General features: G+C 40.4%; 2 protein-coding genes and 1 pseudogene across 19 annotated transcripts in view; 1 reads left to right on the top strand and 2 right to left on the bottom strand.

The window, feature by feature from the left end:
* LOC113032965 (zinc finger protein 462-like) overlaps positions 1-13,489 on the bottom strand; it is a 43,122-nt gene that overhangs the window by 9,271 nt on the left and 20,362 nt on the right. The window contains exons 1-4 of one of the 5 annotated variants that reach the window (XM_080309376.1): positions 5,971-6,084; positions 5,580-5,644; positions 561-5,494; positions 200-465 (exon numbers count right to left, since the gene is read on the bottom strand). The exons of 3 other annotated variants lie outside the window; for them this stretch is intronic. In XM_080309376.1, coding sequence (XP_080165502.1) covers positions 200-465; positions 561-5,494; positions 5,580-5,589 — 5,210 coding nt within the window. In that variant the 5' untranslated portion in view covers positions 5,590-5,644; positions 5,971-6,084. Of the gene's footprint in view, positions 1-199; positions 466-560; positions 5,495-5,579; positions 5,645-5,970; positions 6,085-13,489 lie in introns of those variants that run through there. One more of the 5 variants, XM_080309377.1, reaches the window with a different exon arrangement.
* LOC113033349 (coenzyme Q2 4-hydroxybenzoate polyprenyltransferase) lies at positions 5,488-11,873 on the top strand. 13 transcript variants are annotated; one of them, XM_080309392.1, is made up of 10 exons: positions 6,476-6,567; positions 6,649-6,713; positions 7,196-7,343; positions 8,580-8,911; positions 9,663-9,829; positions 10,009-10,130; positions 10,378-10,463; positions 10,568-10,701; positions 11,435-11,623; positions 11,735-11,873. In XM_080309392.1, exons 4-10 carry the CDS (start codon positions 8,608-8,610, stop codon positions 11,849-11,851), a joined length of 1,119 nt encoding a protein of 372 aa, XP_080165518.1. In that variant the 5' UTR covers positions 6,476-6,567; positions 6,649-6,713; positions 7,196-7,343; positions 8,580-8,607; the 3' UTR covers positions 11,852-11,873. The 13 variants fall into 13 exon arrangements, with proteins under 13 accessions (XP_080165520.1, XP_080165521.1, XP_080165525.1 ...); XM_080309390.1 differs by having other exon boundaries at positions 6,477-6,567; positions 7,196-7,329; XM_080309393.1 differs by having other exon boundaries at positions 6,477-6,567; positions 7,196-7,334.
* On the bottom strand, positions 12,690-13,328 carry LOC145432348 (membrane-bound ghrelin O-acyltransferase mboat4 pseudogene; annotated as a pseudogene). Its single transcript, XR_013912635.1, has one exon. The product of XR_013912635.1 is annotated as a membrane-bound ghrelin O-acyltransferase mboat4 pseudogene (transcript).

Genomic DNA, 13,489 nt, shown 5'->3' with positions numbered 1-13,489 from the left:
CCAATACCCAGATAGGCACTGTACTTTTTCAGACTAAACAAGACCAACTGCTAAAATTTCCATTTGGCTATGTTACTTTTTAAGTGAGCCCACAAAAAAAAAAAAAAGCGTGGCAAAATGGGGTGACTGCTTTAATAGCATTATTAATACGTTTTTTTTAGTTTAGTTTTTAACAATAAAAAAAGCCCAAAGTTCTTACTTGTGTTTTAATCCAGATGTGGAGCTATTGTCCAATTTCTTGATGGCTGCCAGGGCTGCGTGGCTGTGCTCATGGGAATGCAAGCCTTTCAATGACATAAACATCCGGCCGCACTGTCTACACGTGTGTTTGTCTCCATTCGATTCTAGTTCTGGCTGCTGTACATCAGAGAGTTCTGATGTAGCGGCGCTCTGTACTCGTGTCCCGTTCCAACGATTAACCTCGTTCACAGTTTCCAATGTGGTCGTTTCATCTTGCCTGCAGGGCTGGAAAAAAAAAAAAAAAAATCACAGTAATGGTCAAATAACACGAGTAGATCAGAAGACAAAGAGCGTAGACAGGAATTACAGCGTCAACTTACCTCACTGGATTCTTGCTCTAGTGTTGTGCTAATAAGCGACTCCTTTCTCTGCGCAGCCTTGGCCTTCTCTAGCATCCTTGCTCTGTGGCGATCCATGTGATAACACAACTTTCTAATCCCATTTAATTGTGTGTTGCAGTGGTCACATTTGTAAACCCCTGTGGTTTTCTTTTTCGTCGATCCTAGTGACAACACAGTAAAGTCCAATTTCCACTCTGAGCGGTGAAAAGTACTATAGTGGTCAATGAGCAGCTGCGACGACTTGAATGTTAATTCTGGACATTTCAAACATTTAACCTTTGTGCTGTTGCCTGATTTAAGTATGTTGCTGGGAAAGTTCCATTTACGCTTATTATATTTCTCAAGAAGTTTGTAAATACTGACTGCATCCAATTTGTGAGTATTTTTGTAGTGGCACTGGAGGTATTTTCGATACAGTCCTTTATAGGTGCACATCTGGCACTTGTACAACTGTTTGTTGCTGCGGAGGCCGGACAGCAAAGTTGATGGGGATGCCTCAGGAGTTTCCGTTTGTGGAGCCTGTCTACTTTCCGCAATGCTTACTTCTCTCGAAGTTTTGTTTTTCACAGAGGCATCCTCCCATGCTGAGCCCTGAGATGTGTGAACCGGCTGGCTTTCAGTGTCTGTGTGCTCATACACTTCTGTGTCATGATGAACCCTCTTACAGTGAGCATTGAGTTTTGTCAGTGATCCATGGATTTGTGAACATTTTTTACACAAGTACCCTCTTTCATTAGAACCTTTTCCTAAAGTACAATTGACCATGTTTGATACAAAGACTTCACCTGTCTCAAGTTCATCTGCCCGGACTACAATTGCTGGATGCTTCATTTGACAGTGAGTGAGGGTCCCGTGGTAGCTAGCATTCACATATGGACAGTTTGGACACTTGTAGATCAAGAGGCTTTCTTCTGCTGTTATGCTAGACTTAAATGTCTCAGAGGCTTTTTCTTGTTGCTGAGTTGATGGGTCTTCAAACGGCGATGGCGCTGTCTTCTTGAGAGGCTGTTTGTATATGGGCACGTAGTATTTTAAATAAGCCTCCTTTCCATGCGTCACTGCATAGTGGCCTCCAAGATGCTTTTTCCTGAAGTAAACTTTAGAACACAGCACACATTTGTATACGCAGTCCTTTGAAATAGTATGCTTGTGGTTAGCAAGCAAATGGCGACCAAGAGCAAGTTTGGTGGTGCATGTGTAAGAACAGTGCTGGCAGTTGATCACGGCATAGATTTTCTTGCTTAAAACTGAAGTCTTTGATACAGATCCATGTGTACTGTAGGCTTTAGATAGAAGTATTTTACTTTTAACTAATGGCTTAGGAGCAGGTTTGGCCGTGCTTTGTGCTGTGCTTGCACCAGTCTTCTTGTGGTCTCGCTCGCAGTGTTTGTTCAGTTTCTCCAGCGTTGCGCAGATTTGGGGACAGGTTTTACACATGTGCCCACAAAGTTTCAAAGTCTCACCAGGAGGACTGCTTTTCCGGGTTTCGTCCAAATTTTCAACATACACCATATCCACATGGAGACTATCGGCCCTGGATGGGAGGTTGGGATGCTTCATCTGGCAGTGAGTGAGAACACCCTGATAAACGGTATTGACGTAGGTACAATACGGACACTTAAAGACATGCAGACGTTTTTGGAGCTGCTTTTTTGGTTTTTGTTCTTGTTCAAATTTTTTGATTACAACTTCCGGGTGTTTCATTCCACAGTGAATATGGAGACCGTGTTTGCTATTAAAATTTGCAGAGCAGTAAAGGCACTTGAACACTGTGGAGGACGCCTTTGCTTCATCCTGTGATTTATCAAACTGGTAGGAGTCAAATGAGCCAGGTCTGTCACTTTGGTCTTGCACCCGCCAGCTTGCGTTTGTTTTCTTGGAAAGTTTTGCACTCAAAGGATGAACCATTCGGTAATGGTGTGCCAGATCTGACAAAGAGTTAGATTTAAAAGAGCATCTTTTGCAAGACAAACCAGCTTTATTTTGTCCGGATCTTTGGGATAGCAATCTGTTTTCAGTGCCACTGCCTCCACTCTGCTCTAGATCAGGCTTCTTCTTTTTACAATGGACCATTCCAGGACCAGCATATAACCGAGAACTTACATACTCAACGCAGGGGACACGTCCTAGGTGGCGTTCCTGGTAGTGCTCATAAACTGCTGCAGCTTTTTCATGTCTGAAAACACAGAATTCACAATAATAGCCGCGCTCTAATGATCCTTGTCTAAAATAATATCTTAAAATATCTGTGACTGTACGCTTTACTTTGTGAATTTTCCTTAAATGCGTCTTCAGAGCATATATCACGTCAGTTTTGTATGCGCATGAGTAACAGTTCAGGGACCTCTTTGTGTGTGGGATTGTCACTGAGGGTGTTGCTGAAATGACCAAAGATTTTGAATGCTTCTTTGTTTTTTTCTTTTTCATTTTCATCTTGAGGATTTCCTGAGCAGCTTCTTCATTTTGAGCGGATGTTAGAAGAGATTTCTGTGCCTGATCGTGGATCTTAGATGTATGCAGAAGGATTTCTGAAGTCTTCGCCTTAAATCCATGATGTGTTTTGCTGTAATGGCGCATTACCTGATCCAAAGTACTATGCCTGTAGTTACAAAAGTGGCAAAAAAAAGCTTTTTCTTCGCCTTCATTTATTATAGGAAGAGGTAGATGGGAAGAAGAGGAATCCTTTGCATTTGCTTTCCTGATTTCATCATGGATTAAAGCTGTATATTCAAGAACACACTTAGTGCTGGAATTACACTTTCGATGAACCTTGGCCTGATGGTTAATTACTCCTTTTACAGATGGATTTCCGAAGTTGCATTTGTGGCAATAAAACAAGTTTTCTGGACATGCGTAGGACTTGTTCTGTCTCTCTCCTGTTTCGGAGGCATCTGCTGTGTAATCCTCCTTATACAGATCTTCTTTTTCCCTACACATCTTCACTTGTTTACTAGTATTAAATTGGGAAGATGAAGGACTTTTTGACATCTTAGATTCACTCTGACGTTTCTGCATCTCAGCACTATACCATAGGACATCATCAGTACCTATTGGTGCATCCATAGAATGTTTTGCATTGTGATGACCAAGGATACTCTTAACCTTGGTACTTGTGTAACTGCAGAACTGGCAGTAAAATGTTTCATTTGGTAAACTGGATGAGGAAATGTCCAGTCCAGTAGTAATTTCATTACTGGATTTTGTTGGAAACTTCGAAGATTCCCCTTTCGTGGTTTGGGAAGATTCTGAACGATTCTTACAGGCTTCTGGTGTGGTCTCTGAATGATCTACTACAATCACAGAATCTGAACACTTCTCAGATGTCATCTCTGATGCTGCATGTGATGTGGGACAAGCGGACTGTTTGATTTTATCTAATGTGATTACTTCATCTGGGTGGCTTTTTTGGTAGTGAACATGCATAGCAACAACTGACCTGTGACTAAACATGCATTTCTGGCATTTATACAAGGCCATGTCTGCTCTTTTAGAAGAAGAATTTTGGGATGTGTGGGCACGCTCAGGAGAAATTCCATCTGATTTTTCTAAACTCAGCTGAGACGATTCCTTTTGGGATTCAGACATTGAATATCTGCAGAACAATAAGGAATTCTCCACTTCATATGTTGCATGCTTTGCCTTGTAATGTTCTTTCAAAGACTTCAATAGATTGGTAGTAAATTTACAAAGAAAGCATTTGAAAACCAAACTGAGGCCACATGATTTCATGGCAAATACATCTGGGGCATCTGGATGATTTTCCAAGTAGTGCCTCTTGAGGTCAGCTGTGCTTAAAAACTCAACTGGACACTCCAAGCAACGAAAGGTGGCACTGTGATCACTTGCGTCCTGAATGTAGACAGAATTGTATCTGATATAAGGGTGGTCACTTTGATAATGGGCAGAAATTCGCCTGATGCCCACGTCACTGTAGTCACAATGTTTACAAGAATACACTTTTGCCACGTCTGCCTCGTCTTCATCTTCGCTGACTTCAAATGAAAACTCGTTGCTGCTGGATGACTGCTGTCTTTCATTTTCTTTTTCCGTGAGCATCTCTTCGTTATCCAACTTGGCTTTTTTGACAGGATGACTTTTTAAACTTTTACCACTGGATCTCTTCACAGCACTGTCAGGAACAGTTTCTTTTCTGAATTGTTCCGGAGTTTTAGATGGTGTCAAATCAGTAGTCAAGTCAGTGTGCAAAAAATGGTACGACTTACTTCCTGTGATATCTATCACAGACTTTGCTGTGACTTTGAACACACCACTACTGTTTGGACAGGAGCTTGAAGGAGATTCCTGCAAAATGATAGTTCCTTTGGTTCCATCAGCTAATTTTTCAGCAGTCATTGCATTTGATTCAGATGACACTGAGAAGTACTTTGTAATGGTTTGCAATGGCCTCTTGTAGGTTTTCAGGTCCTTTAACGTGCATTTCCCTTCTGAGGTAGAAATATCTGAAAGAACTGATGGATCTTCCGATGTTCCTGCAGCTTCATTGTTCTGGTTTGCTGAAATGACACTTAAAGTGCTGTCGAGGTTTTCTGAAATGATGACACCTCCTGACACGTTAGGATTTTCTGAAGTTTTGTGACACAGTTCCTCGTGTTCACTTAAACCATCCCAACTACAAGCTTTAAAATCACACCTCTGGCATTTAAAATTATCTCCTGAACTGCTGCTGCTGTTCTCTGTGTTGGCTTTGTCAGTCCCAGGGCATAAACCAGCCTCTCTGAGAGAAATTTCTGTATTGAGGCCATGCACCTTGTTGAGGTGTTCAAAAAGGTACACCTTCGATTTGAAGACCAGCACACAGTGACTACAATGGAAAGCCTTAATTTGGGATTCTTCAGTGACTGCTTGGCTGATGACTTGCTTGATGTGGCCAGAGGTGGAGCACTCCACTGTATCTGAGGGGGCAGGCAACAGACCAGTATAGATCAGCATAGGTCAGTATCTATTCACAAAGACGTTGCATACCTCTGTGATACATACCGTTTTCCATCTTGCATGCCTCTTTTAACCCACAGCCTTACACATTAAGTGACACACCTAGACAACTGAAAAAACAAATTATTATTTTTCTCAAGGCACAGAAGCAGCACAACATAATCCGACACTACTTCGTTATCCGTTATTAAGTTAAACACACAAGTGAATACTTAAAAAAGAGAGCGAGAGAGCGAGATTGTACGCTTTGCTAATATTATCTTTAAATATGGCAGCACAAAGAACTCAACACCTCTATTTAACTTTCAGTGTAGCATATTCAACAGGAAGGAGACGTAAAACGAGTCAACCGAATAAACAGATCCTACCTATTTTAACAAAATGCCGAAATGTGCAACTCGCTAAAGTGCGCGATGCACGCAAGGTTTTTACTCACGCATGCACACAAAAACAGGACAAGGCTTAGGAGGCACCGTTTTGAACCGCTGCTGGAAGTCGCATGAACACGGAGCACGTTTCCGCCATTTTTCCCGCGAGTGTGACTCTCCCTGGCCTGTGCTTCCGCCACCGCAACAAAACATCTTCACTTCCGTAGAATTCACCAACCCTTCAAAATAAAACTACCTGAAAACTACCTCCGCTGTGTAAGTAATTAAAATATCAGTTATAATGTTTTTTTCCAGCAGTTACACGAGATTCGATATAACGACAGGATATTTTGGTTTAATACGAACTAGGATTTCTTAATTGTATTTTTTTTAATTTTATCAATTTGATTAAAAAAAATGTGTGTTTGTTAATATTCACGAAAACGTATGGAGTTTTTTGTTGTTGTTTTTTTTAACTTCCACGCTTAGTTCATTGTGAAATCTGGGGAAACAGTAACCGGAAGTGCGTAGATTTCATGCCTTAACGCCAAGCCCCCCTTTTAAAAGTCTTTTCTGTGTTTGTGATGGTGTTGTTTTCTGTTTCTATGGCCGGCGATATAGGTATTATAATGTCCAGTGAAGGGTATTAACAAATCCTCCATACTGTAAGTGTTATATAGCACCGCATATTTAAATAAATGGGCGCTATTGTTATTAAAAACTTATAACAGAAATCCTTTTTTCAGGCTCGGTTTCTATCGCAGGCAGTTGGCCACGTGCTTGCAGTGACGATGCTTGCTGAGCTGCACAGGTCACAAAGAAAGCAAGAAAAGCTTTGTTTTACCAATATCACCTTGGTATCCCAGAGAAATTTTATACTGATGTTGCAGACTTTTGCAGAGGGTCTGGCTTTTACAACAAGATGAAAGCTAAAACATTCTAGGAAAAAAAATAAAGGATCTAGATTTGTGTCATATATCACGTCTTCACAGCATTTTTTGCTCAATATGTTTCAAATTCACTCTTTATATGTTCATGATGCGCAAATCCTTTCGAGGCAGATATCCTGCTTTAAGCAGGAGGCCGTTTGTGTAAAAAAGGAACGACCATCTCTCAAACGAGAAGGGGCTTAAGAGTTTATCTTTCACGATCTTATAATGCGGTGAATGCAGCCATTCCTCATCTCACAATGAATAGTACTCATACTAAAAAAGTACAAAATGAAAGCATGTTTCTCATTATCAACTGCACCACTTAACCAGCCACACTGCTCTGTTTCTATTCTCATTGTAGTCTTTGGGGCGATCGTGGCTCAAGAGTTGGGAGTTCGCCTTGTAATCGGAAGGTTGCCGACATACATCGCCGCTTTACGTCAACTCCGAAGCCCTTTGGAACAGGGCCCTGTGCAGCACTGTTCAGCAAGAGCAGTGAGGTTTCAGTTGTAATGCTGCTTACATTTGTCACATGTTTTTTGCATATGCAATAATGTTGCATATTCCACAGCCCTACCCTGTCTTGACAAGTAAATTTAAGAATCTGTTTAGGACTTATTTAGCTTATTACTCACTTTGAATTTTTTTTTTATTGAAACTAAGCTTCTGGCTTATTGGTGTTATTTTAGTCATTATGCAGCCGTATTGTTTGTAAAGTTGGTGAAGCCTGCAGTCGGCTGAAACTGAAGAAGTCACATAGATAAGTGATAAAATGTTTCTACTAAACGCTGGGTCCAGATGAACAGAAATAAATTTCTAGGATCCGATCAGTTACTACTCCATGGTTGTTTTGTATGTTAACAAGAACAAAATAAGTGAAGTAGACTTACAGGGCTTGTTCAAAGAGGTTTTCAAACATATGGTTTTAACTAAAAAAGCATGGGTGCTTTTTCCTTAAAAAGTGCAAAAAAAGAAAGAAACAGGCAATTGTTAAGAACGCCTTAGGTGAAGCAGTGTTAGATAAACTAACAAAACACTGCTATTAAAAAAACTATTGGCATATAAAAGCTTCCATTAAGCTGAATATTATTTATATTATTGCATACATATGGTTGACAGAAAGTGACCTCTGTAGCTATTTCCCATTGAGGATTGCAAAAGAAACCACAAAAACGAATAAAACCAACTTACTGATTGTTTGTACATGTGCAGAGGAGGCAAAGTGGATATACTGGATAAAGAATGCTGAATATGGAGCTGCCATAATAAAAAATAAAAACTAGTTAGTGTGAGACCTGGTTTTTATTTAACCAGTAAGGAAATTGTGATGCACACTCCACACCAGTTGGAGGCGCTGGTCCTCCAACTTGTCTGTCAGTCTCAAAGAAGAGACGACCAATGACGACCCAGCAGGGAAGTATTGATGTGGTTGTCATCTGTCCAGTGTTTGGTCTTTTTAAAATCGGTATATTCTCTATTGTAACCTTCATTGTAAGCTTGCTTTGGCGTTATATCACACTAGAGTTAGCAAGTGTGTTGGTAGCATTCATTATATTTTCAGTGATAGCTTAGCCTTGTTACTGTAACACCAGCTTCTCTCATGTAGGTGTGTGCAGTGTCTTACCTAAACAGCTAAAACAGTCAGGTTGTTTCAGCCAAAAGTTTCACACATCTCTGTTTCTGTTGTACCAAATGTATTTGTTTAACCTTCGTTTGCATGTGTCTTTCTGCTTCTGTGTGTGCAGGGGTGATCTTTATGAGTGCAGAGACACCATGTTCCCAGCCAAGCTAGCTTTGAGCACTCTGAAAAGGATCCACCATGGAGCTTGTTATCGATGTCTTTCTACCTGCTTCATCCAGAAGGAAGGGATACAGGCTGGAGATGGGCCCCCCTCAGACTCCCGTGTGTGGAAGAGAAAGCCTAAGAACCAATCTGCAGTCTGGTCATCAATAAGACTTCTTGAAACACAGCAAAACGGGAGAAGACGGTTCAGTTTATCAGCTGCTACTATAGTAGATTCAGCACCAGTACACGTCCAACCGTACCTCCGGCTGATGAGGCTGGACAAACCTATAGGTTTGTACTTATATGAACATCACATTGTTGGGTTGTCGTGTCTTCATTCACTCACCCCAACCAGTCGCGACAGATAGCCGTCCCTCCCTGTTAAAAGGGAGTTTTTCCTTCCTACTGTGACAAAGCAAGCTCATGTACTCAGGTTTAACTTCAGCAGGTCATTATGACCATGTCTACACATTCATTTTCTGCTATGCAATGATTTTTATCTGTGTCAGTTTAAAAGAAAAATATTGATATCTAGAATATTGCAGAATTTTGACTTTATTCCAAACATGCACTCTTTAAGCCCAGAACGATTTTTAGCAGCATTTTCACCATGTTAACAAAACAGAACAAAACAAGAAGCTATATAACATTAATACAGTCTTCAGAAAACAAATGGCTAAAATAAGCACGTCATCTTTGACCTTGTAGAGCTATTAACTGGCACTAACAGGGAAGCATCTTTGTAAGCATGTAGCCCTAACTCATGATGTAGATAATAATTGTTAAAATTGTTCTTTGAAAGAATCCTACCAAACTGTAAAACTCTTATGTAATTACTGTGTAAGACAATGAGTCTAAAATATCTTGCCCCTGCATTTTTTCAGTGTCACTGCACAGATGCATCTAAAACCAAACCACATTTAAAATGCCACCAGATTAATGTAGATATTGGCTGCACATTCATCTCTTTGTGGGCTTTGTTTCTGTTCTTATCTTACTTCCTTGTTTAATTCCCTTGAAATTCATTGCCTTTTAATCGTAGGGACATGGCTGCTGTACCTCCCCTGTACATGGAGCATTGCTCTGGCTGCTAACCCTGGATGCTTCCCAGATCTGGGCATGCTCACACTGTTTGGTACAGGTGCTCTTCTCATGAGAGGGGCCGGCTGCACCATCAATGACATGTGGGACAAAGACTTCGACAAAAAAGTAAATGAGATTTTCTTACAGCTGACTCCAAACAAAGAACAGGACATGTTTTTGCAATAAAGTAAATTAAACTTCCATTTCTAAGCAGACGTTAGTCTTACCTGTGTCACTGTCACTGCTCAAAGTGTTTCTTTATTTTTCAGCTCTGATAAATTGAAAGTGTTTGTGTTTTTGCGCAGGTGTCCCGCACAGCCTCTCGACCAATCGCATCAGGAGAGATTTCTCGAATGCAGGCGCTGGTCTTCCTGGGAGGGCAGCTCTCGCTTGCACTTGGGGTTCTTTTGTGTCTCAACTATTACAGGTACTCAGAATCAATTTTATGTATGAACGTTAATGACATTTTATTAGGAAAATATAAATAGAAGAATAGGAACAGGTATATAGGTTAGATTAAATCCTCCGAGTCATGAGAAAAAAAAATTAGTGCAACAGTTGAACTGGATCACAATATTACTACAGTGTGTTAATTTTCATAGTGTAACTAAAAGTGATTATTTATCCAGTTATTTTGCAGTCTTTCCCTCACATTGTTCAAAATGCTCTCACAGTATAGCTCTGGGTGCTGCTTCTTTATCTCTTGTTATCACCTACCCACTGATGAAGAGGTTCACTTACTGGCCACAGTTTGTGTTGGGTATGTGCTGTGTAAAGTTATCTTGTAGTGTTCTTTGTCTAGAGTTAATATTTTACAGATTATCAGAACTATAGCTGTTCTCTTGTTCTCTTCTCTCACTTTAGGACTCACTTTCAACTGGGGCGCTCTGCTCGGCTGGTCCGCTATTAAAGGCTCTTGTGATTGGTCCGTGTGTCTCCCGCTATACTTCTCAGGAGTGATGTGGACGCTGGTATATGACACAATATACGCACATCAGGTAAAGTAGTGGGCCTGAGAGATCGCACCACTTCGTTCCTATTAAACACAATTCTTTCCTTAAACCAAAGGCTGAGTGCAGTAAATGTAAAAGAACGCTCTCATACACCAACACTACCCTGAACCAATGATACCTGGCAACATGCTTTTTTTAATGCCAAATTCTGACACTGCCATTTAAGTGTTGCAGCAGAAATCATGACCAAGGTCATCAGCACCAGACCAGGAAAGCAGTTTTTCCAGTCACCTGTTGTCCAATTTAGCTTGCAAATGATAGCTTCAATTTCCTGACAGGAGCCCCCAATGTGCTTTTCTGCTGCTGTAGCCCATCGTGTTGTGCGTTGAGAGATGCTTTTTAGCAGATGTTCTTCTGAGTGGTTATTTGAGTTAACCTTGCCTTCCTATCAGCTTCCTTTCTGTCCATTCTCCTCTAACCTCAGACATCAATAAGGGATTTTTGCCCAGGTGAACTGGTATACATAATAAAGTGACTGTTGAGAACCTGTAAATTTAAGAAGAAAGGAACCGAGAAACTGAAACTAATTTAAAAACAGTTTAAACTGTGAGTACATGGTAGCTGTTCCTTTATATTTAAGAAATGCAGTTTAAGGGATTGCAGTTTACTGTGTTTACTGATGTTTTTCTTTGAGGTGAACATGAGATTAATGTGTCCCGTGTTACAGTAGGGACCTTGATTGACTGTGACCTCGTGTTGTTTTGTCTTTCATAAATAGGATAAGGAGGATGACATCAAAGTAGGAGTCAAATCTACTGCACTGAGGTTCCAGGAGCAAACCAAACCCTGGCTGAGTGGCTTCGTTGTGGCCATGATGTCTGGACTGGTATTAGCTGGGGTCAATGCTGAACAGACTCTCCCTTACTATGCTGTACTCACCGGTGTAGCAATGCACCTGACAAACCAGGTGAGGATCATGGTCAACTTTAATACAACATTTAAATGAGAAACATGCACAGATTCATGTGTTTTAAGATTAGGTTTTCCATTGAAGTATATTTATTTTCTTCTCTCGTAGATTTACACATTAGACATCAACAAACCAGAAGACTGCTGGAAAAAGTTTGTTTCAAACAGAAACCTTGGACTGTTGTTGTTTTTAGGTATTGTTGTCGGGAATTTGTGGAAAGAATAAAGACAGACTCTGAAGAAATGAACAAGCCTTCATATAATTAGAGACGATGTTTTATTACATTTGTGTGTTTTGTTTTTTATGAGAAGCACTCTTTTAACAACTTATGTATTTTCAAAAATGCCAGCAAATCTAAATTGAAATTGCTGCAATAAGTTTGACCACCAGGGAGCAGTATGATTCCTCCTACCTGATGAATGTACTGTACGCCAGTGGCCTCATTACTTTGTTTTGGTCCATAAAACACATAAATATCTGGGTCTTTGCGCGACATCCTTCATAAGTCACTGGTTGACATTGGTGCTCTTTGTTTTTATTCTGGCCAGGCAGCATTTACCCACTTTACCTGTGCTTATGTGTCAGAAACCACTTCCAGTTATTAATTATAGGACTTTGGTGAGAGTCGGCATGTAGATCTGCAGACTTTACTGGTTTTTATAGTGCTTTTGCAACATGAGACTGCTCTCACCCATGATGTTTCAGTACTCTAAAACTTTTAAACAAATTTGAAAGAGAATTCATTTACATCCAGTGAAAAACTAAGTACATCTTCCAATATAGAAGGTATGTTTAGTTGCAATAACTTAATCATTTTCTCTATGAGTTTATCAGTTCCTTACATTGTTGTAGAGGAATTTCGGCCCACTCTTCTTTACAGTGTTGCTTCAGCTCGATATTTGCAGGCATTTGTTTATGCAAAAGTTTCTTAAGGTCCCACCACAGCAATTCAATCAGGTTGAGGACTGGACTTTAACCAGTCAATTGCAACACTTTGATGTGTTTCTTTTTTTAGCCATTCTGTTGTAGATTTGCAGGTGTGCTTGGGATCAACGAGCCATAGTCAACGTTCTTTTTGCTTTAATAATATATCTTTGTTTGACTACTGTTCTAGTGAATTGAGGTTTAAAACGATAAAGTGCAGGATTATATTAACAAGTGGAAAAAGACCTATGTATGTTTTGGATAAAAGTCTCAAACCAGACGAATTTCTAAATTCTACCGCTATAACAATGCAGGTAACAATCATTTGAGTGTTTATCCAGTTTACAAAAGTGTAGATTTTTCTCTGTGTCGGTGTAATATTTGGGAGAAGGTTCCTGTGAATATGATGGTCTGCTTTCACTGTTGCTGCCCAGGTGAAAAACCCCACAAAGTGTCCTAAATGTAAACCGTGCCACCACAGTGAAAAACCAAAGCACATGAGCAGTGGGAAGTGTTTGTGCCTTGCATAAACTAGTCTACGCAGCCATGAAGCTGTTGTGGCGTTCCAGCGACGAGCAAACTGTGACATGCATATCGATGCCTCAGTGGTCCAGAAGTCCCCATCGGATAGTCCGCTCCATTTGGAGAAATAGTCCCCAGATGAATCTTCCCAAAAGCCAAACCCTGCTGCGTTATTGAGGCATTCGCTGATCTTCCAGTGAGAGTAATACTGTATTCTTAAAACCAGTCCAAGACACCAGGTCGACCAGCTCTTTATACAGCAAAGTTACAGCGGGATACAAATAACACCAGGCTGATACTGCCACGATTTGTTCCCCCCCATCTAAATCACGGACAAACAGCATCCCACAGTTGTTTATGTTTTTAAACCCATTTGGCACAGAGGCATTTTTTTTTTGAAAAATTTATTGATAGCAA

The sequence above is a fragment of the Astatotilapia calliptera genome, chromosome 12 (assembly GCF_964374335.1).
Source record: "Astatotilapia calliptera chromosome 12, fAstCal68.1, whole genome shotgun sequence".
In the NCBI taxonomy this organism is placed as follows: domain Eukaryota; kingdom Metazoa; phylum Chordata; class Actinopteri; order Cichliformes; family Cichlidae; genus Astatotilapia; species Astatotilapia calliptera.
The sequence above is the reverse complement of the archived record's forward strand: the minus strand, read 5'-3'. Positions and strand labels throughout refer to the sequence as shown.